The sequence below is a fragment of the Centroberyx gerrardi genome, chromosome 14 (genome assembly GCF_048128805.1).
Source record: "Centroberyx gerrardi isolate f3 chromosome 14, fCenGer3.hap1.cur.20231027, whole genome shotgun sequence".
NCBI lineage: Eukaryota > Metazoa > Chordata > Actinopteri > Beryciformes > Berycidae > Centroberyx > Centroberyx gerrardi.
In genome coordinates, this window is record NC_136010.1 from 100,001 (window position 1) to 122,425 (window position 22,425).

Sequence of the window (22,425 nt, forward strand, 5' to 3'; positions counted from 1 at the left end):
CTTTCCCTTTCCTCTCCTTGTATTTTCTCTTTCCAATTCCCTCCTTTTCCTTCCTTCCCTCTCCTCTCTTGTCCTTCCATTTCCATTTCTGTCCCTTCCTTCTCTCTTTTCCTCTCCTCTCCTCTGCTTTCCTTCCCTTTCATTTCCTCTCCAGACATGAAAAACGAGGAATATGAGATGAAACTCATAGTCCTGGGAAATCCGCCTCTCTAATGTTGAACCCAGAATATTCTTCTTTTCTTTTCTTTTCTTTTCTTTTCTTTTCTTTTCTTTTCTTTTCTTCCTGATTGTCCAAACAGATTACATCCCATAAAAGCCTGATTGCCTTTCCTGGCGTATAATTCTAGCTCCAAGATAATCCTCATTATCGTCTTTATTTTCTGAAAACAATACAGAGGTTTGTGTGTGTGTGTGTGTGTGTGTGTGTGTGTGTGTGTGTGTGTGTGTGATGCCTAAAGGCATCATGTTGTTTTCACAGTCAACATCTGTACAACCCAAAAGCTTCTGTCTCCTCTCAGGAACAGAACATTTCACCAGAAATAAAATGTAATTGTTTCAAATTTGCTAAAAAACAAAAGCTCCCCCTGGCTCCAAGCCCTTCTCATGTTAAATAATAATTTCCCCATTTTAATCCAGTACAAGCTCTTCTGAACTTCTTACAGATGGAAGGAGGCCAACATGGCTCTTTACTGCTGTAAAAGTTTTGCTTGAAGAACAGAAGCTCAGCTCATGTCTTCACCTCTCTGCTGTCCAGGGAAAGTTCAGATGATCATCCCTTTGACAGATGAAACATTTGTAGGGCAGAATTTCATTTTTCATTAAATTCCACATGGTTGAGAAGTAAAATCATATAACAAAAATACACTCCAACTGCCACCAAGTGTTGCAGTGAATCACAGACTGACATGTTGAGTTTAGTGGAAACGCTCCTGCTGGGAATCGAAGTCCCGCCTCCTGACTGACAGTCTGCAGTCTGACTTCCTGCTGCGCTTCACCAGCTGACCGACAGTCTGACCCTCAGGCTGAACTCTGACCTCCAGTCAATGATCATAAGAAACACAACCAAAATTAAACATACTTTCAGAAATCAATAATTTGTTATTCCTTAAAAGACCCGATCTTCATAAAGCACAGCATCAGTTTGATGATACGTACGATATGAAATTGTGTCATGAAGATTTATGTAAACTCTGTTCCACAAATAAAAAGGAGGATGAACCAGGTTTCCATCCCTGCCTCCGTCTCTCTCCTACATTCCCCTGTAGGAAAGTGAGTTCAGCTGACTTCAGACCAGCAGACTGAGCAGGTTCAGTCTGGTCCAGCTGGGCTGCAGATGACAAACAGCTCTAACATGCAGCAGAGTGGGAACTAAAACAATGTGTGTGTGTGTGTGTGTGTGTGTGTGCGTGTGTGTGTGTGTGTGTGTGCGTGTGCGTGTGCGTGTGTGTGTGTGTGTGTGTATGTGTGTGTGTGTGTGTGTGTGTGTGTGTGTGTGTTCACACAGAGGGGGAATCTACTCCCATCTCACTTTAAAAGAAGGTTTTTGAATTCATTTCCCCCAGAATGCATTTCAAGCTAAACTCAGAGATGGACCAAATTAAAATCCACTCTACAGACAACCAATAACATCTGGGATGACTTCACTGTGTGCGTGTGTGTGTGTTTGTGTGTGTGTGTGTGTGTGTGTGTGTGTGTGTGTGTGTGTGTGTTTCATCATCTGACAGCACCTCTTGAACCTTATTCTCTGTGATCACTGTAGTCTGCTGTTACATCAGTGGATCTTGGTGAAATAAACATCAAGTATTTAAATCCACTGAGACTAAATTTTCTCTCTCAGACACTGAAACACTTCTGACCCTGAAATCTGCTGCAGACCAGCCCAAGAAGACTGTCTGGTTTTAGCTAAAGTCTTTAACCTGTTTAAACCTGTTTGTATTTATTTATTTATTTATTTACGTACTTATTTATCCTCATATTTAGGTATATGATAAATAATAGGATATATATATTCTTCCAGTAATTCTACTCATAATTCTATTCTTTTTCTTCACTGTAAAATCTGTTCATCCAATATTTGTCCTGCGGCTTGACAGGTTGCTGCAATCAACTGCTGCAACATTTCTGAAGGTGACTTTCTGTTTTAGTGAGATGATTGGCTGAGATCAGCTGTTGGCATGGCGATCGTACCGACCGCACCTTCGCCTCTCGCAACAGAAAAGGAAGACAGACTTGTGGCTGAAACTGATTTACATAAAGCGTTTGATGGTAGGAGAGGAGACGACACAGGGACGCTGGAAGTCAGTCAGAGTTGGGGGTGCTGAGAGAAAGTCTATATAATGACGTCATATTAAATGCTGCGCAACATTCATGATTTTTGTATTAATTTGAATGGCCAACATTTTACACCAGTTTTAGAACATTTTACACTACAACAGACAGCAAAATTGAACACCAACATGCTGTATGTCAAAGCAGCATAGTACCATATTCAGCTATGGACAGTTCACACACAGAATGCAGGTTTACTCCTAATCAGAAGACGATTTATTGTTGAGTGAGCCACAGCCACTCTATACGGGTAGCAATAGAACAAGGCACTTGAACTTTATAACACACACACACACACACACACACAGCAACCGAAAACATTAACAAGTAACTCTGAACAGGCCATAGGCAGTGCTTTACAAACAGGCTTTCATTGAAGACCGCACTCCAAAACCTCTCGCTCTCGCTCTCTCTCCCTTTCTTTCTCACACACACACACACACACACACACACACACAGAGCAACCGAAAACATTAATAATAACTGAATTAATTGAAGACCGCACTCCAAAATGCAACTCCACACTACAGAGACGTCCTCTTGCTCTCATTCGAAGCATGTGGCACTACCAGTTCTGTGACAGAAACAAGAAATAATGTAACTTACTAAATTATACAATCAATTCATACGCCCTGTAACCAGTGAGACAGGAAATTGAGAGACGGGGAACGAGCTACATAACTAATCGTCCAGCAGCACTACCACACCAAGTTTAAAACAATGAACACACAAACCATCTGAAATTTACAGTGTGACGGGGCTGTTAAAATTTGCGAGGGAGCAATTTTTTTTCATAAAATAAAATTCATTGATTTAACCATGCAATAGCCTCAGAAAGGCTAAATAACAACAACATAAGGCTACTGTTTCAAAATCCCTACACACAACAAACAGCGCCGTCCATGGTTCTGAAACAACAGCTAAGCGATAGTCACATGTATCTCGGCCAATAATTTTGTTGTTTTTGCTATTTTTCTATAGATACATTAAGATACATAAAGCTTAAACAGAGGGGGCAAAAATACAACTGAGGGGACTAAGCCCCCTTAAGACCCCTCGTGGCACCGGGCCCGCCTGTACATAATATAAATATTGTAACCAAGACCAAAGTGAGCCTGCACGGCGGCAGGAAACATAATAAAAACACATTTGCCTACCTTAAGCAGACGGTAGAACACCGAAGGTGGTCTTGCGCTCAGGGGTGGTGCGAATAAACTCCCTCATGAGAACACGAATGTCCAGTGAGTCCAGAATGTCCTGGTGCTTATGCAGCAAGGCCAGGTGAGTGAGTCTTTTCTGTGTAAAAGCCTGCCTACCACCCACACTGGACCCCCTCCAATTCGCCTACCGCCAGAACAGGTGTACAGAGGATGCCATCTCCACAGCGCTTCACTTCGCCCTCTCCCACCTGGACAACAACAACACCTATGTGAGAATGCTGTTCATCGATTTCAGTTCAGCATTCAACACCATCATCCCCTCCAAACTGATCACCAAACTCGGTGACCTTGGCATCAACACCTCCCTCTGCAGCTGGATACTGGATTTCCTAACCAACAGACCCCAGTATGTGAGGTTAGGCAATCACACCTCCCCAACCCTCACCCTGAACACTGGCGTTCCACAGGGCTGTGTGCTGAGTCCTCTCCTCTACTCCCTGTTCACCTACGACTGCACGCCTGTACATGGTTCCAATACCATTATCAAGTTTGCAGACGACACAACGGTGGTGGGCCTCATCAACAACAACGATGAGTCGGCCTACAGGGAGGAGGTCCAGCACCTGGCGGCGTGGTGCGCCAACAACAACCTGGCCCTCAACACCAAGAAGACCAAGGAGCTCATTGTGGACTTCAGAAAGACCAAAGGCTGCACACACACCCCCAACCATATCAATGGAACGGAGGTTGAGCGTGTCACCAGCTTTAAGTTTCTGGGTGTCCACATCTCCGAGGACCTCTCTTGGACCCTCAACACCTCAACCCTGGTCAAGATGGCACACCAGCGTCTCTTCTTCCTGAGGAGACTGAAGAAAATCCACATGTCTCCTCAGATCCTGGTGAACTTCTACCGCTGCACCATTGAGAGCATCCTTACCAACTGCATCACAGTTTGGTATGGCAACTGCTCTGTCTCAGACCGGAAAGCACTGCAGAGGGTGGTAAAAACTGCCCAACGCATCATCAGTACTCCACTCCCTGCCATCGAGACTGTCCACCTCAAGCGGTGCCTGCGGAGGGCGCGCAGCATCGTCAGGGACACCTCACACCCCGGCCACAGACTGTTTGCCCTCCTTGCCCTCCAGCTGTCACCTTACTGAACTCTGCACCACGGTAACAGCCCCCATCCCCGGATACCTCCCCATCCCCCCACCCCACCGGTACAAACAAACGGGAGGAAAAAAGCAGGAGTGAAAGGCCTAGGTCAGGGATTTCCTCCTACTCCTCCCCTGACCCTAACCCCCCCCCCCCCCCTCCACACACAACAACACCCAGACACCTTCCTCCAGTGACTATACATACTTACTATACACATGTTCATTCTGTATATACTATACACCATACTGTTTATACTATATATCTTGCATTTCATATCCACTGTTCATAACTGTTTATACTGTTTATACTGTTTATACTGTTATTTATCTTAGCACACTCATACTATACTGTTCATACTGTTATTTATCTGTTATTTACACTGTTATTTATCTTAGCACACTCATACTATACTGTTCATACTGTTATTTATCTGTTATTTACACTGTTATTTATCTTAGCACACTCATACTATACTGTTCATACTGTTATTTATCTGTTATTTATGTTATTTACACTGTTATTTATCTTAACACACTCATACTACCCCTTACAGTTTATTCTATTTATATACTTAGCGTATTCATACCACTCTGTTCATACTGTTCATTCTGTTAATAATGGTTTATCAATCAGCGATAGAGTACAAAAACAGATAAATATTCAAATGGAGAAGTTATAGATTATCAGTTTAAGTTGACACATAACCTTCATAGTGACTTGTGGTGTACTTTACTTTCACGCCAATCATCATTTTCTAAATAGTATTTTTTTTAAATGATAGATACCCCATTTTGGATGAAACTTTTCTGCTGTATTGATAAACTTAGATTTTTGATTGATTGATTGACTGATCGATTATTTGTGTCTCTCCAGCTATCGTACCTACATGAGGCCGAAGTACAAGGTGGCCTACAAGATGGTGACGGAGATGGAGTGGAAGTGTTGCCATGGTTACAGCGGAGAGGACTGCAACGACGGACCAATCGGTGGCTCTGGGACCCAGATTTCCACAGTCAGACCTCGACCCCAACCAGGACAGGGGGGCGGTGGCACTGGGATGGGCTATGGACAGGGGGGCGGCGGCACCGGGACAGGCTATGGACAGGGGGGCGGCGGAACCAGATATGGACAGAGTGGAGGAAACAGTGGTGGGTGGATCCAGATGCAGCCTTGGATTCATGTTACATTGGATCACTTGTTGTTTTTAAATGTTGTGTAACTGTGTCTTCTTCTTTGGCTAGCGACACTAACAAGTTGCTTGTGGGAAGTAATGCTCGGCTGCTGCTGTTACTGTGCAGCTCAGTTGGAAGTGAAGCGCTCTCAGAGCAGAAGCTGAAATGTTTTTAAGTGTTAAGAGGTTTTAAAGTATTTTTAACATTATTATTGTTATTGCACTTGGAGTGCTGAAAACACGCTAAGCTGTCAGAAACATGCAGCAGTACCTTCCCATTGAGATACAGTAGGCGTTCTGTAAAGAGCATGTCCTGAAGGACTCACAAATCAGCTGCAGCATTGTTACAGAGAATTAAGTACAAAATAAGTTTTTTGGCATTGCATGGCACAGCGCTCTTTGGATCCACAAAAATATCATATGTTGGATAAAATGGCATTTATACCCTTCTATGTAGATGTTCAAAGCAAGAGAAAAGTGAAAGACAACAGACTTTACAATGAATGTTACACTAATTGTAGAGATGCAATCATCCGGCCGGCACACAGCAGACATTTCTGCATTCAAACCACAGGAGCAGCCGAGGCTGAAGGCCCTCCTGCCACACCAAGGTCCCTTCACAAATCTGGAAATTTGTTTTTGCCTTAATTATTGGCAAAAAACACACATCAGAAAATATAATTTGAGACTTTATTACTAATCGGTAGGGTGTTCTGGTAAATTCAGCGTGTATATAATCCTCCAAACAGCTCAAAGACTCCATCCAACAAAAAATGGTCTAACTGGGTAAAACATGACAGAAGGTTGATTGTTGTTGGTTGTGAAACAGTCCAACCTGTCCACCATGCTGATGATGGGCTTGCTCTCTACGGAGGGCAGAGTGTTGTTGTCATGACAACGTTGAATGATAGAGGCCAGCACTGGACCAGAAGCTACACAGAGAGACTTTAAACAACTGATTTCTAGACCATTCCTTTTGCCTTCTGACAGCTGCAAAGAGAAGAAACTCTGAATTTTCTAAGCAATTCCAATCAAGCATGCAGTAAAAACTAGGGCCTCTTCCACTTATATTACAGTAAAGGTGCATTCATAATCTATGATCTTTATCAGCCTCTATCAGCAGCCAGTAGGAATTGCAGCAACATCACTAGAACTTGTCTTCTCTGACACTAGTCTCAAGTCTCTGGTACAGCCCATGAGCTATGTGGCTGTAAAAACCTTATTTTATTGCATCTTTGAAATTAATATTCAACTTTTCTCTGTGCGGCTGCAGGGCAAGGGGACAATGAGAAGATGCAGCAGCTGGAGGAGAAGATCCAGAGCCTGACCAAGAACCTCCATGACCTGCAGTCCACCTTGAGGACCATGAACGAGCGCTTTCAGGAGGAGATGAACAAACCGGGCTTCAGCGGCGGCATGACTTCAGGTGGGAGGAACCCTGCCGACGCCGCCCAACCGGAGATTAAAGAGACAATCCACAGCATTCAGACCAAGTTGGACCAGCTGGACAACCGCACCCAGGTGAGTCTGGAGAGGGCAGTTTTACTGTGTAGTAACTGGTGTGTACATTGGTAGGTTACTGGTTAGAGATGTTTGAATCCCTGGGGTGGTTGGTTAAACTTCTACTGGTTGTACTGGTGAGCTGCCCAGTGGGACTACGGTCTTCTACTGGTTGTACTGGTGAGCTGCCCAGTGAGACCACAGTCTTCTACTGTTGGCCACTGAGCAGCTCCATTGAAGCAACTGGGGTTTAATTGCCTTGCTCAAGGGAACCTTGACAGTAGTTGTTGAGTGAGGAGAGAGCGTTACTTATTCACTTTACACACTCATGTTTTCCCAGCTGGTCCAGTGAGTCCTTTAAGACATGCTGTGATGAAGGACTGTAGAAATAAACACACTTGAAACTTGAACTTGAAACTTCTCTAACCTCTAGACCGTTTTCTATCCTGGTCCTTAGGTCCCAGAGTCCTGCTGGTTTTCTATCCTACTAGGTAGTTAAAGCATTCACCTGCCATCCCAGGTGTAACATGCTCCCTGATTAGATGGCTAAAATGAAAACTAGCATGGCTCTGGGTCCCAAGGACCAGGATTGAAAACCAGTGTTCTAGACTACTGGCGCCCCAAATAAAGATCTATGTTTTGGTCCACGGATTTCCCCAGACAGTTCATATACAATATACTATTCTCCACAAAAATGTAATAGCATGATCATATATATATTGAACTGAGCACTTGTATGGTAATATTGTATATCTGTTTGGGACGGCATAGTGATTTACATGATTCACCTTGACCAGGCTCATGACAAGACCCTGGTCAGCATCAATAACCACCTGGTGAATGGGAAAGGCAACGAGCTGGATGGAGGTCCATCTGGAGGAGACACCAGCGGAAGGAAGCTCAACACCCTAAAGGAGGAGATCCTCAGGGAGCTGGAGAGACGGGTGTCTCTCTCCTGCTCCTCGTGTCAGGTATTGATCAACTGAACTCTATTTTGACAGCGTTAATGACTTTGTTGCATTAATGAGCCAATAATCCAAGTTTATAAACATGAAGGTACAAACCAGGTGACTTGAAAACTTCTATCTGGTCAGGAAATAACTGTAGTCTTCACTGGGCATTAATGAGGAGCTGAACTTAATGTCACATCTAATCCAATTCTCATACACTCCCATTTGAATTCACAATGCTAACATTTTCCTAAGTTTAAAAAGTTATCTACATGGTTTGATTGTTAATGAAGCAGAGACGTAAACAATGCAATAAAGAACATGTATCACATTGTGTTTAAAAGAATGTATGGTTTTGTGTTTAAAATAACATTTTTTGTATTGTTTTGCTTATGCCAAGACCATATATTTTTTTATTATTTTTTTTATTATTTTAGGCTGATCCTCTATTTAGTGACTTACAATGAGTGCAACAGTAGAATAAGTTTGAATTCCTAGATCACCAACACACACACACACACACACACACACACACACAACCAATAGTAACAAGTGCAAAAGGTCAGAGACACAATGCCCAGACAATATTACTGTGACCATAAAATGATCATGAACTGTAAGACCAAAGTGCTAGGAAAAGAAATTAGAGTGCATAGGATAGGGGATATGATTCAATGGGGAGGGGGTGATCTCAGTAAATAAAGCCTACAATACAAATCAAAAACTGTAAAAGCTAATTTACCGAACTGCGTTCCCCAGGCGGGTGTGGAGGACCTGCGACGACAGCAGCAGGAGGACCGGGAGAGGATCCGCGCTCTGGAGAAGCAGCTGAACGGCATGGACGCACGGTACCAGCAGGGTCTGGACGGGCTGCGGCGGGAGGTGGTCCGCTTGCAGGGCTGCTGCAACACCGTCAACGACCTCAAAAACCGCATCACTGACGCCGAGCGCAAGATCAGCTCAGCCTCCGAAAACTACGACGTCATCCAAAACCGTCTGGACAAGGAGCTCGGTGGAGGAGGTGGGAGTAACAACGAGAATGGAGGATTTGGAGGGGGTTTCGGCGGTCGCGGTGGAATCGGGGGCGGCAGTAGGGATGCGGTCGTGACAGAAGACAGGCTCGACACCCGGCTGAGGGACCTGGAGCGCCGCGTCAACAACACCGTGCAGCGGACTGAGGAGAGCTGTTCGTACCTTGAGAATGACCTGAAAGACTATTTCCACAGGGAACTGGGTGACCTGAGAACTGTGTTCTTGGACCGGTTCGATGACCAGGCCTTCCGGATCGGAGACGTGGAGCTGGACGTGGGGCTGGTAAAGGATAGGGTGACCGATCAAGACAAGAGGCTGGCGAGGCTGGAGAACACCACCTCCCTCCTGATCAGGAGGGTGGAGGAGTGCGGGTGTGGAGGATCAGGAGGAGGAAGGGGCGGAGCACGTGGCGGTGGAGGAGGAGGTGATGGTGGAGGAGGAGGTGATGGTGGAGGAGGAGAAGATGGAGGAGGAAACTGGGGAACAGGGGGAGGAGCAGGAGGCAGTAGAGGAGATGGAGGGAGTGGAGGAAGAGGAGGAACCACAGGAGGAGGAGGAGGAACCACAGGAGGAAGAGGAGGAACCACAGGAGGAAGAGGAGGAACCACAGGAGGAGGAGGAGGAACCACAGGAGGAGGATTAGCAGGAACAGGAGGAGAGAGAGATGATAACACAGAGAAATCTCTGGAATGGAGAGTCGTTGCCAACGAAGACCAGATTCACCGATTCAACACAAGACTCAAAGACCTTTCTGTGTCCGGTGACTCTCTGCTGGACAAGGTGAGAATCTCATCAGACGGTCTTAACTTGATTTATTTTATATTTCTTACATTTTATCTTTTAACTCTTGTTTTTTTCTTTTTCTTCAATGAAATAAACATTTGATCATTGCAGGAATATTTTCATGACAGGCATAAAAACATATATTAACAAAAAAAACACACTCTAGACATTAAGAAGTTACCATATGACCTTGCCCATATGAGGCTTTTAACCAAAGCATTTCATAGTAAATGTATATATTTGTATACATGAATGTATACATTTTAAAGTGGAACCCTTTACACTGGGAGTGTTAAAGCCATGCTCTACCCATAGAGCTATACTGAGCTTTACAGTAATTCTAAAACTGGTAACTGTAATTGATTGAGGTTTCAGTCAGAGACACTTATGTCAAAGGAGTTTGGATCATTAATAGCACAAATGGTTATACAGTTGTATTTGGTGGAAAGGCTCTGCTCTAGAGGCTCCCCAATGAATCCAAGCAGTATGCGAGAGATTCTGCGGGGAGCGACATAAACCCCCCAAGGCAAGTAGACATATCATTAATAATAAGAACCAACATAAAACCTTGGCTTGCACAGGCAGGGTCAGGTTCAGGGTTCGTACAGCAGGAGGAGGTGGAGGAGGTGGAGGGAGTCAACAGCAGCAGTGGCAGAATGATCAGCAGTGTGAGCTGTCAGATTATAAAGACCACGACTTGTCTGAATGTGATTGGTGATGAGAGTCAGCTGATACTGATCAGCTGATGTGCTGTTTGGATAGGACAGCTGATAGCCAATCAGCTGATAGCATGCCAGACTTCAGTGTTGTGCCTGAACTAATGTGATGCTCCATTTACTGAAAGAAACTCAGTAATAAAGATTAGAGATAGATTTGAAAAAGTAGTTAATTATGTGTTATTATTACTAATCAATATTATCATTGATATCAAAATCAATATTACTAAGGTGGTGGACTTGAGCCACGACGTCCGTAAGATCAAGGCTCTGACCGGAGATCACGGCGAACACTTCAACCGCATCGTCACCGAGGTCGAGACGCTGGGGCAGGACTGTGACATCTGCGGGAGGGTGGAGGATGAGCTGCGGAGGCTGAAGAACCATTCCCAGCATGCACTGGACCGCCTGCAGAGCCACATCAACAGCATCCAGAGCAGAGCAGACTCCGACCGGGGCTCCTGCTCCCAGATCTGCTCCAACCTGCAGGAGGAGGTGACAACGCTCCGGGACGATGTGCAGAGATGCACCGGACAATGTAAGATCAGACTGGACACGCCCACAGGTTAGCTGAATCAACCAATCAATTCAGTCAAAACGTAGCAAACAAGAAGTAACGGAAGGAAACGGTAGTGGGTTGAACGCAAGGAGGTGTTATGCGCAAACATATCGTCCAACCAGAAAACGTCACTTCCTGTTTGCTACGTTTTGCTACGTTTTGGAGCAATTGCCCCAGATATGTCAAGCAGTTGATCTATCTATCTACCTATTTATCTATCTATCTATCTATCTATCTATCTATCTATCTATAGCTGGTCATATGTTTTACAGTCTTATAAATGGACTTATATTTCTTTGTTATGAGCAGATAATCCAACTTGTATCCACACCCAACCGCCTATAGGTGGAGGTACCGGAGGTACCGGAGGTACCGGAGGTACCGGTGGAGCCGGTGGTACCAGTGGAGCTGGGACTGGGTTGGACCCTGAGAAGCCCCTGGACGGCCACAGTGTGATCGGAGGAACGCTGAACAACAACCACCTGAAGTCGCTGCAGGGCGAGCTGTCGGAGGTCATCTTGAGCTTCAGCTCCATCAACGACACGCTGAAAGGCCTGGAGCACACGGTGCAGAAACACGGCAGCGTCATCAACGACCTGGGTGAGGCAGCTGGGACTTTAATACCATCAGAAATACAATCAGTACAATCAGTTGCTGTAATATTTGAAAACCTGCAGACTCTTCATGGTGCAGGACACAAACACTTGTTGTGGGCAGAAATTAAAGGAATAGTTCACCCAAAAATGAAAATTCAGTCATTATCTACTCACCCCCATGCCAGTAGAAAATCGGGTAAAGTTTGTTAGTCCATACAACAGTCCCGGAGATCCCCAGAATTCAATAAGTGAGCACCCATATTACGTAATGTTTGATGTCCACTTTAGCCTCTGTTCTGTATGTATTCTGCACAGTGTAATACATGCAGCGTTTGGCAAGGGGGTGAGTAGATAATGACTGAATTTTCATTTTTGGGTGAACTATTCCTTTAAAGTAGATCGAGTCAAGTCGAGATTTCCCCTTTTGATCATCTGTTTTTATTCAAAAAACCAAAGCAGCACAGAATTACAAGTCACAAACATTTTTCTTTTAAACCCTGCATCCTACAGTTCAAAGATGTATCTAAAGCCCTGTTATAACCAAATATTAAAAATATCAACCAAGGTCATTACTCACTAATTCACACTTTTACCAGCATTACATTTACTGTATAATTTGTTATTTTTCTTATTGTGCTTTATTTATTTGCATCACACTATTTTCCCCTCTTTTGTACAAAGATCTGTAACATTTTAATTTACATGTGAAATTGAATGAGATTAAACAATGCTATATTTTAATTAGAGATTTAATCATTTTATATACAAGATAATGAGTGGCAACTTAGTGCCTCATTTGTGAAAAAATGGAAAATGTCATAAAAAATACAAAAACATTTCCATTGGTGTATGGATATGGCCACTGCAGCCGTCCCCACACTTGGTATCAAACACACAGTTCCTCTTTACTGATTAAAACCTTCACCTGACAGGGAACACCAAGGATAAGATCATCTCCGAGCTCGACAAGATCCAGCAAGAAGTGACCGAGCATGTCGAAGAGAGCCGCGACCGTTTGGACGGGATGGACCGGGACGTCCGGCGGTTCGAGAGCACGCTGGTGGTGGAGATGGGAGACTGTAAGCGGTCCGGCGATGGGCTGGAGAAGAGGCTGTCCAAGCTGGAAGGCATCTGCGGGAGGCTGGACGGCGTGTCCGACTCCCTCCACAAGATCAAGGAAGGTAGGAGGCCAAGACTATTTACCATGAAGGTGTTTTCCCTGTATGTTTATCTATTTATTGTCCCTTGTTGCTCTGTAAAGAACCTCAGTCAACCTGTTGACTGAGTTGTATAGAAATAAATCTGAATTATTAAGCAAAGGCTTTGCTGAGAACTTTTTCAGCACCAGCCTGTGTCACATTCATACAGTTACACACATTCATATTGGCCTCTGACCTCTACAACCAGACTTCCACCGGTCGGAGCATGATGTGCCTTAGTCATGGGCACTTTGGCGGCAGCTGAGGGAGGGGAGAGTGTCATTCACATTCCCTTCATAGATTTTTCCAGCAAATCAGGGGATTCAACCCAGCAACCCTCCCTGCTTCTCTACCCTCTACGCTGTGGAAGAATACATCTTTAACTGGAATGTACTTTACAGTAATAGACTCAAATAACTCCCAGTTGTTTTAAAGGAATGGTTCAGCCAAAAATTTCAATTTGGCAATAATCTACTCACCCTAATGAGTTTGTACATCCACATAACACACAGCGAGAAAAGAAAAGAGTGGCCGGGTCCTGGTTCTTCTAATAAATTTATTGGCTAAAAGTCGTGACACCGTAAAGATAAACATAGAGTGGGAATGTGACATCTTTGCATCTTCGGTATCATGTAAAATTTGACTTTCCCGTTTGTATTTACCACTTTATTGGATCGTTCAAGTGCACTCTACTGTAATTACAATATTTCCGTCAGCATTTGAAGGCAGCGTCTGCTTGCAGAACAAGGACAACGAGGAAAAACTAGGAGATAATGACGTAAATATTGGACTTTTGGATCCACAGTGCAATCATTTGGCTTCACTTGGATTATGTTGCAGAGCTGTTTGGAGGAATTTCATTTTTTTTATTTTTGGAACTCTAAAGACCCGCCCACTTTAGTTCTTTTGGAGAAGGCTGATGTGACTCACTGTGTTATGTGGATATACAAACTTCTCCAGTGTTTCCACTGACTGGGTAATGACCAAATTTTCATTTTTGGCTGAACTATTCCTTTAACCTTCTAGGAGTGCTTGCAGTGTTTATATGCTCCACAGTATGTAATCAGAATAAAAGTTTCTGACATACAATATGCAAAATACAGAATCCAGCACTCTAACATGGCTTACGTTTTTAACAGATGGACCTGCGTCAGACTTTACTGCTGTTCTTCTTGATGAAGCAACAGTTTTATCAGAACATAAGACTGCAAAAGTGTCAGCTTCAGACATTTTGTTTTGCACCCGCAATGATTGGGTGCACTTGTAATTGTCACCGGCGAATGCCGAAACTGGCCCGGGTGGGCGGAGTCAGCACTTGAAGCCCGAGTCAGTACCGTCAAGCCCGAGCACCCCGACGTTACTGACAAGCATTCAGATTCTCCCAGATAAATCTGTCTGTTACTGTTACTGTAAATCTGTCTGTTACTGTTTCAGGGCTGAACAGCCATGTGTCTGTACTGTTTCAGGGCTGAACAGCCATGTGTCTGTACAGTTTCAGGGCTGAACAGCCACGTGTCTGTATCGTTTCAGGGCTGAACAGTCACGTGTCTCTACTGTTTCAGGGCTGAACAGCCACGTGTCTGTACTGTTTCAGGGCTGAACAGTCACGTGTCTCTACTGTTTCAGGGCTGAACAGCCACGTGTCTGTACTGTTTCAGGGCTGAACAGCCACGTGTCTGTATTGTTTCAGGGCTGAACAGCTACGTGTCTGTACTGTTTCAGGGCTGAACAGCCATGTGTCTGTACTGTTTCAGGGCTGAACAGTCACATGTCTTTAACTGTTTCAGGGCTGAACAGCCACGTGTCTTTAACTGTTTCAGGACTGAACAGTCATGTGTCTGTTACTGTTTCAGGACTGAACAGTCATGTGTCTGGCCTGTGGACTTGTGTTTCGGGTCTGAACAACACAGTGATCCATCATGGAGGAATCATCGACTTCATCCAGAATAATCAGGACGACGTCCACAGCAGGATGAAGAGCCTCAACTCCTCCGTCAACCACATCCTGAAAGACCTGCAGGGCCTCTCCGAGCAGGACCTGACCGGTGAGCTGCTCTCTTCTATTCTATTCTATTCTATTCTAAACACTAACCCTAAAATTAACCCTAAATTTGATGTGGAAATTGTTAGCTAGCTTATTTTGAATGTGGAATATAGTATATAGAAATAATTTGGAGACTATTCACTGTGCATATTGTATTAATATGTTTGGATTCATAACCCAACACAAAAACTTTATTAATTAATGGTTACTATTCATTTACAATATGGGAACATTAAACTGTCATAATGTAAAAGCCAGTGCCAACATCACTACATTTTTCTGGGAAATATTTTTCTTACCCGTCACTAATCGGTTTATTGGATTTTCTCCAAAGCCTCCGGCAATTTCCATGACAGAATTTGTACATTTTATTTACGACTGCAGTCTTGGAACATGTTTCCTATTAGGAAATCTGACAGCTTCTAATAGAAACCATTTCCCCAACAAGAAGAAAAATATTTTTGGCCAGCACTGATTGACCGGTGATTTACACACAATGTTACCACAGTCTCAAAATGTTGTGACAAACTATTTTCCCATATTCTCCTATATCTTCGTTGTCTGCTCTATGGTCTTGACTGAAGTTTAAAAATCTTTTTTTTTTATTTTTCTCTTATTTTGTCCCCTAGCACTTCTCTATCTTACATTCCAGGAATATTTTATTATATATTATATCTATATCTGGGTACTGTAGCTTTGTCCTTTATAATCCTTACTGCAATGTTGAAGATTAGGAATTGAAACTTATTCTACTGTAGAACTCGCTGTGAGTCACTCTGGTTCAGAGTGTCAGCCAAATGCTTAAAATATAAAATGTAAGTGTGTTGATGATGGTTATCCTCCTGTTGTGTTTTGTAGGTTCTGTGCTGCTGAACAGAGGTTTGATCTGTAGCTCTACTAAACTCCTGTGTCACGTTACAAACCAAACCATGAGACGAGTCAGAAGGGGATAAATTGGCTTTAAGTAACTTCACCAGATAACCACATTAGAAAAAAAGAATAAATGAATAAATTTGGGGCTCAGCTAGTTGGTCTAGTGGTTACAGAGATTGTCCTGTAACTGGAAGATCCCTGGTTCAATCCCCTGTGACTCCATGTGTCTTTCCTATGGAAGTGTCTATGAGCAAGGCACTTTAGCATGAACCTCCGTCCGTTACACTCTCTCAGAAAAACTCCTCGCTGTCAGGTGAAACCAAGAGGCTGGTGACTCAAAAACAAGACTAGGTCAAAACCTAGTAGGCCTATATGGCTGGACCGTGTATGGGTGTGCCACGTGCCATGGCTGACCAATGGTGTAACTAACTCCGCTGTAGACTGTTAATATACAGAATAATAGTCCATACATCCATACTGATCTCCGTTCCAGCGCGTCCCGTCTCCTCTCTCTGCCGCTGTTCTCTCCACCGCGCCCATGGCCCGCATTGATCCTCCCGATCCAAGCCCCAGTCGCTCTGGTACCCATTGGTGCCGAAAACGGCATTCGCCGGACACCCGGTAATGCATCGGTGTCGGGACCCCCGCTGAAATCTTGGCTGGATCACCGGGAACAAATCGGCGCCCAGCTATCGGCACCGGCCGGAACCGTGGCCCCAGGAAACTCTGGGAAGCGTCGGCAGTAAGCCCTCGGCGCGCCGAAACCTCCATGCTTGTCTGTGTCTTTCTCTCCACCGACAGAACAGAGGGCTGTCAGGTGGACTGAGCTCGCGCATATGCATCGTAATGAACGGCGATATGATATAATTGTATAGATTCTACTTCAGCTTCAGTTAGCTTCAGCTTAAATGCATGATATTGGTCAGCCTGCTTACTGTGTGGGAGAAACGGGCTCCCGATCTCAGCGGAGAAACAAGATGGCGGAGAAAACCAAACTTAAATTTCTGACTCTGTGATCCTATGATGTGCCACGTACCACGGCCAACCAATTGTGTAACTTCATCACTCAGTCAGTCAGTCAGTGAGTGACAGACATTCGCATTTATAGGGCTGGCCCCGCTGTTATGTAAATAATTAAAAAAATTATAATATCAGAAATTAATTTGATGTACAAAATCCACAAAATAAATTTTCACCCCACTTGCTACGCCACTTAGACCCTTCTGGCTTTGAGATATAGTGCAGTGTGTGTCTCAATTAGCACATTAACACCCAAGTATCAACACACAGAGCAGCTACAATAAACACCGAAGACTCAGACATAAAATATTTAGAATAAAAACATTCAAATCTACAATTAAAACAAATATGGTCTATTTGTGTTAAATATCAAGGTGACATTAGAGAGTAAAGCCCCCCCCCACCCCCACCCCAATCGACACACACGCAGACACACACACACACACACACACACACACACACACTGTCATACTGTATCTCTACTTGTCATGGTGCTCTATGTGTTAAAAGTAGTATGAGTTTGTGGTAACGCCCTGATGTTTTCCTGTTCTGCTTGTTCCTGGTTCCTTGTCTTTGTATTCTGCAGTTTGCTTCAGTCTGTCTCAACCGTCCACTCTCTGTATTTTAATCACTGGTTTCATGTAAATGACCAATGTCTCACTGTATTAAGTCCTGTGAGTCTCCCACATGTGAACTGTGTCGTCAGCTTCAAGTCTTTGCTGTTACTGTTGGACTGTAGACACACAGAGAAGTTGACATGTATTTTGTATTTGCATGTCATGTTGTTAGCAATGCTGACTTTCACATGTTTAGCATCTCGACTGTTGACAGTACAATATTCAGAATTGGTTACTTTGTAATGTTAACATACATAAAGAGAGACTGGCAGCATCACCAGGATCCAGATCCACAGTCTGTATGGATCTATAACAGACTTATGAGTAATGTAATGAAATCTGAATGAAATCTCTGTAGATAAGAGATAAGATGAGATGAGATGAGATGAGATATAAGATACGACAAGATATAAGATAAGATATCATAAGATATAAGATAAGATAAGATAAGATAAGGTAAGATGAGATGAGATGAGATGAGATAAGATTGCACTTTGATGTATAGATGGACAGTAAAGCATCTTCCTCCACAGTAGAAGTTAGTTAGTAGTTGTAGAATTAGTAGTTAGTAGTTGTAGTATTAGTAGTTAGTAGTTGTAGTATTAGTAGTTAGATAGTTGTAGTATTAGTAGTTAGTATTAGTAGTTAGTAGTTAGTAGTTAGTAGTTGTAGTATTAGTAGTTAGTAGTTGTAGTATTAGTAGTTGTATCAGTGTTCATGACTGATTGGTTTCACCACCACAGGCCTGCCTGGACCTCCAGGACCCCCAGGAGAGAGAGGCTTCAATGGGCTGCCAGGACCCAAGGGCCCCCCTGGAGCTCCAGGAAGGCAGGGAGAGTACGGACCCCGAGGACCACCAGGTATAGAAGATATTAGAGATATTAGAGGAATGAACAGATTGATGAATGACATGGAGGGAGGGAGAGAAGGATTAAAGGTCAGGGGGAAGAAGGGAGGGAATGAGGGAATTAAATGATTGGAAAGTAGCAGATGAATGAATGCATGAATAATAGCTGCTCCTGTAAGTGGTAAATTTACCACTTTCCTACATTTACCGTAACAGAGATACGGCTCAGAAACAGTCTGTTGACTTATTCATGTTTATTAACAGCTCTTCTGCTTTCTTGTAGGTCCCAAAGGTGAACGAGGTACGTATCTGTTATCTAAACCTGTTATCTAGACCTGTTATCTAGACCTGTTAACTAAACCTGTTATCTAGACCTGTTAACTAAACCTGTTAACTAAACCTGTTATCTAGACCTGTTAACTAAACCTGTTATCTAGACCTGTTATCTAAACCTGTTATCTAGACCTGTTAACTAAACCTGTTATCTGTTATCTAGACCTGTTATCTAGACCTGTTATCTAAACCTGTTATCTAGACCTGTTATCTAGACCTGTTGTCTAAACTACCTAAACTGTCTGTTAACTCAGATCTAAACTGAGCAGTTGGAAGCTATGATCCCTTATTTTGATTTGATTTGATTTATTAGAGAATTAAAAGAAGCCAGGGCATGGGAAAACCAGTTTTCAGAAATTGTCAAGGATAACACAATAAAGTTGGTAAGCTTATTTTCATTGTGGTGCTTGATGGAAAGGGGTAAATGGAATTATAGGATGCAATCATATAATACCAGATACATACAGTCCAACACATTCTAGAAAACTATACATTAAGTTCCATTTCATGAAACAATAAAATAAAATAAAAAAAATAAAATTTACAACCAACAAGAACGCTAAATGTGTGGTTCCAACCACAATACAAAACAACATTGACCAAAATAGATTATCCTGCACCATTACTACTGCACCATCTTTTTACCACAGTTTTAAATCTATCCACTCCATCAATTTCTTTAATGACTTTTGGTAATTTGTACCAAAGAAAAGCAGCAGAATATAAACAAGCACAGATCCTGTACAGACCCACGGCGTGTGTTCAATTCTCTGCACTGAAGCACTGCGACACGTTCAATTACCTAATTCCACTGATGTTACTTAAATACCACAAGGTAACGTCACCTACCGTTAAAGTCTGTATGGCAGCGAAGACGAGTTACTGTCTGCAAATCCTGTTACTGACTGTGGAATGTTAAATTTCACGCCGGGAGACTCTGTGGATAGAGTTCTGCTGGTCTGCTGTCTGTACATCTCCACATTACAGACATGATGTGATGTCACATCAGGCCATCAGAGATCGATTTAGATCCATTTCTATACAGACCAACTTTTGATTGTGTGCCTCTGTATGGAAACACTGCATCTCACAGTCAATAACGCCCTCTAGAGGCCATCTGACGAAGTGCATCATCTCACTAAGCGTTACCTGACTGACTGACTGTCTGACTGACTGACTGTCTGACTGACTGACTGACTGACTGACTGTATGATTGTCTGACTGACTGACCGACCTGAATTTTCCTCGTGATGCCCTCGGCTGCGCCGTGGGAAAAAGTTGTCTTGCCAGCAAGATAATTAAATTTGCAAGGGACAAAGTCTGACATGTTCCACCTGGTGGCGTAAGATATTGATAAAATATTGATTGTATTTGCTTAATCCACATGAGTCATGGAAGGAAGATGTTACAAAACGAGAGTACAAAATATTAGGCACTTTTAATCGTATGTTAACTGTAACCATAGAAACATCTGTAGCTAGCATCTATGGCTAGACTGTACACTGAATTTCTCCAAGGGGATTAATAAAGTGCTATCTTATCTTATCTTATCTTATCTTATCAGAACTGTAACCATAGAAACATCTGTAGCTAGCATCTATGGCTACACTGTAGCAGAATTGTAACCATAGAAACGTCTGTAGTTAGCATCCATGGCTACATTGTAGCAGAACATAAACAAATCCAGTCAGATTGTCGTTCAGCCTGTAACCAGCAATCTAAAGTTTGTTTCTCTTTGAATAAATAAAAATTGTCCATGTTTGTCTGCAGTAACCAAGAAGCAACATAGGTGGCGCCACTTAATTTGATTAGAAATCAACAACGTGGAGCAGACTTCTTGACTACAGAGTGATATGATTAGATGTGAAACAGCGGCCTATTATTCAAAAATAACAGACCTCAGAATGGCCAATCAGAATTGAGTATTCAACAAAGCCATGTACTAAATATATATAAATAGTTATGTATAGTCAACTATCAGGATGTCCTGCACTGTCCCTTTTGCCCTGTGCGAGATCCCATTCTCCTTGTGCCAAATGTAGGAAATCTCCAAAGTGTTCAATATGTCTCTGCACCAATGCTGCCAAGACTATTATAATGCATTTATCTGATTCTGATCAGTAATCATAAATGTGCAGTCCTATCAGATGCTTTGTGTATGTGGGCCTAAAACCAAAGCCATGTGTCTGTTTGTGTTGTCAGGTCTGCCCGGTGCTGATGCTCATGTACCCAAGTTGTCGTTCTCTGCAGCTCTCACCATCCCCATGGAGAGAGCTGGAACCATCATCTTTGACAAGATCTTTGTCAATGAAGGAGACTTCTATGACCCAAGGACAGGTAAGGCAAACATGAGCTAATGTTACGGATCTACATCATGGATGTTTCCTTCAATCCAGTTCCTGTAGCGTTTGATTTGGACCTTCTTGGCTAATTTGGCCTCCAGCTCTACTCATCCATCAATGATGATGAAGAACAATTATGGTATCTAACTATAAAGCGAGGAATCTCTGTCTGTGAGTGAGTGAGTGAGTGAGTGTGTGTGTGTGTGTGTGTGTGTGTCCGTCGCATATCTCGAGAACCGTTCGTCCGATCGACTTCACACTTTCCGGGTGCAGCGGGGTCTGTTTGATATAAACACCATCACATCACAGCGGGGCAGCAGAATCAACCAATGGAAGGCCGAAAACTGCTTCTACGGTTCAAGCGCAGTTTAGTCTCACTGGTGAAGTCTGGGGACTGGGGACCCAAGGACGTGCAGTGTCGGATTTGGTGCAATTTGGACACACGACACGTTCAATATTACTAAACTTTGAATAAACAAGCGGACAGCGCTCTGTGCAGCAGCGGGGCTCAAGTGGTACGGGCACGCGCGGTTCTCGAGACAGCTGCACTACGGGCATGAGCGGTTCTCGAGAAAGCTGCAAGCAGCAATCAGCCCGTTCCGGACAGGCACGTTTTGAACGGGCACTGCACTAGTATATATCAAAGGGCAGCTTGAGTCTACCATTGTTTACATCTGCTTTGCAGTCTTCTGCAGTTTTCCAGCCTAAGTATGAAGTAAATCAAATATGACAGCTTTGTGAATAAGGCGAATAGAATGATTTGCCTCAACATCCCATAGGAACTTCTCGTTCACCAATTTTGCCTATCTTCATTACCCAAAAATTGCCTAGTGTATCACTGATCCAAGTCCTAACTTAAATCTGTGATCCTCAGGTGTTTTCACTGCACCTGTAGATGGGCGCTACTTCTTCAGCGCCATCTTAACGGGCCACAAGAACGAGAAGATCGAGGCGGTTCTGTCTAAATCCAACTACGGCATGGCCCGTGTGGACTCAGGAGGCTACCAGCCCGAGGGCCTGGAGAACAAGCCGGTCGCCGAGGCCAAGGTCACACCCGGATCCCTCGCCGTCTTCAACATCATCCTGCCTCTCCAGGCTCGGGACACCGTCTGCATCGACCTGGTGATGGGAAAACTGGCCCATTCTGTGGAGCCCCTCACCATCTTCAATGGAATGCTGCTCTATGAAGATATGTGA

General features: G+C 43.6%; 1 protein-coding gene across 1 annotated transcript in view; it reads left to right on the forward strand.

The window, feature by feature from the left end:
* Positions 1-22,425, forward strand: part of LOC144542288 (EMILIN-1-A-like) — a 52,330-nt gene extending 29,905 nt beyond the window's left edge. The window contains exons 3-16 of the mRNA XM_078288040.1: positions 5,520-5,658; positions 5,719-5,758; positions 7,091-7,338; positions 8,115-8,288; positions 9,027-9,747; positions 9,847-10,079; positions 11,030-11,336; positions 11,703-11,957; positions 12,886-13,134; positions 15,006-15,197; positions 18,450-18,566; positions 18,837-18,854; positions 21,089-21,223; positions 22,103-22,425. Of these exons, the coding sequence (XP_078144166.1) occupies positions 5,520-5,658; positions 5,719-5,758; positions 7,091-7,338; positions 8,115-8,288; positions 9,027-9,747; positions 9,847-10,079; positions 11,030-11,336; positions 11,703-11,957; positions 12,886-13,134; positions 15,006-15,197; positions 18,450-18,566; positions 18,837-18,854; positions 21,089-21,223; positions 22,103-22,425 (3,151 nt within the window). The remainder of the gene's footprint in view (positions 1-5,519; positions 5,659-5,718; positions 5,759-7,090; positions 7,339-8,114; positions 8,289-9,026; positions 9,748-9,846; positions 10,080-11,029; positions 11,337-11,702; positions 11,958-12,885; positions 13,135-15,005; positions 15,198-18,449; positions 18,567-18,836; positions 18,855-21,088; positions 21,224-22,102) is intronic.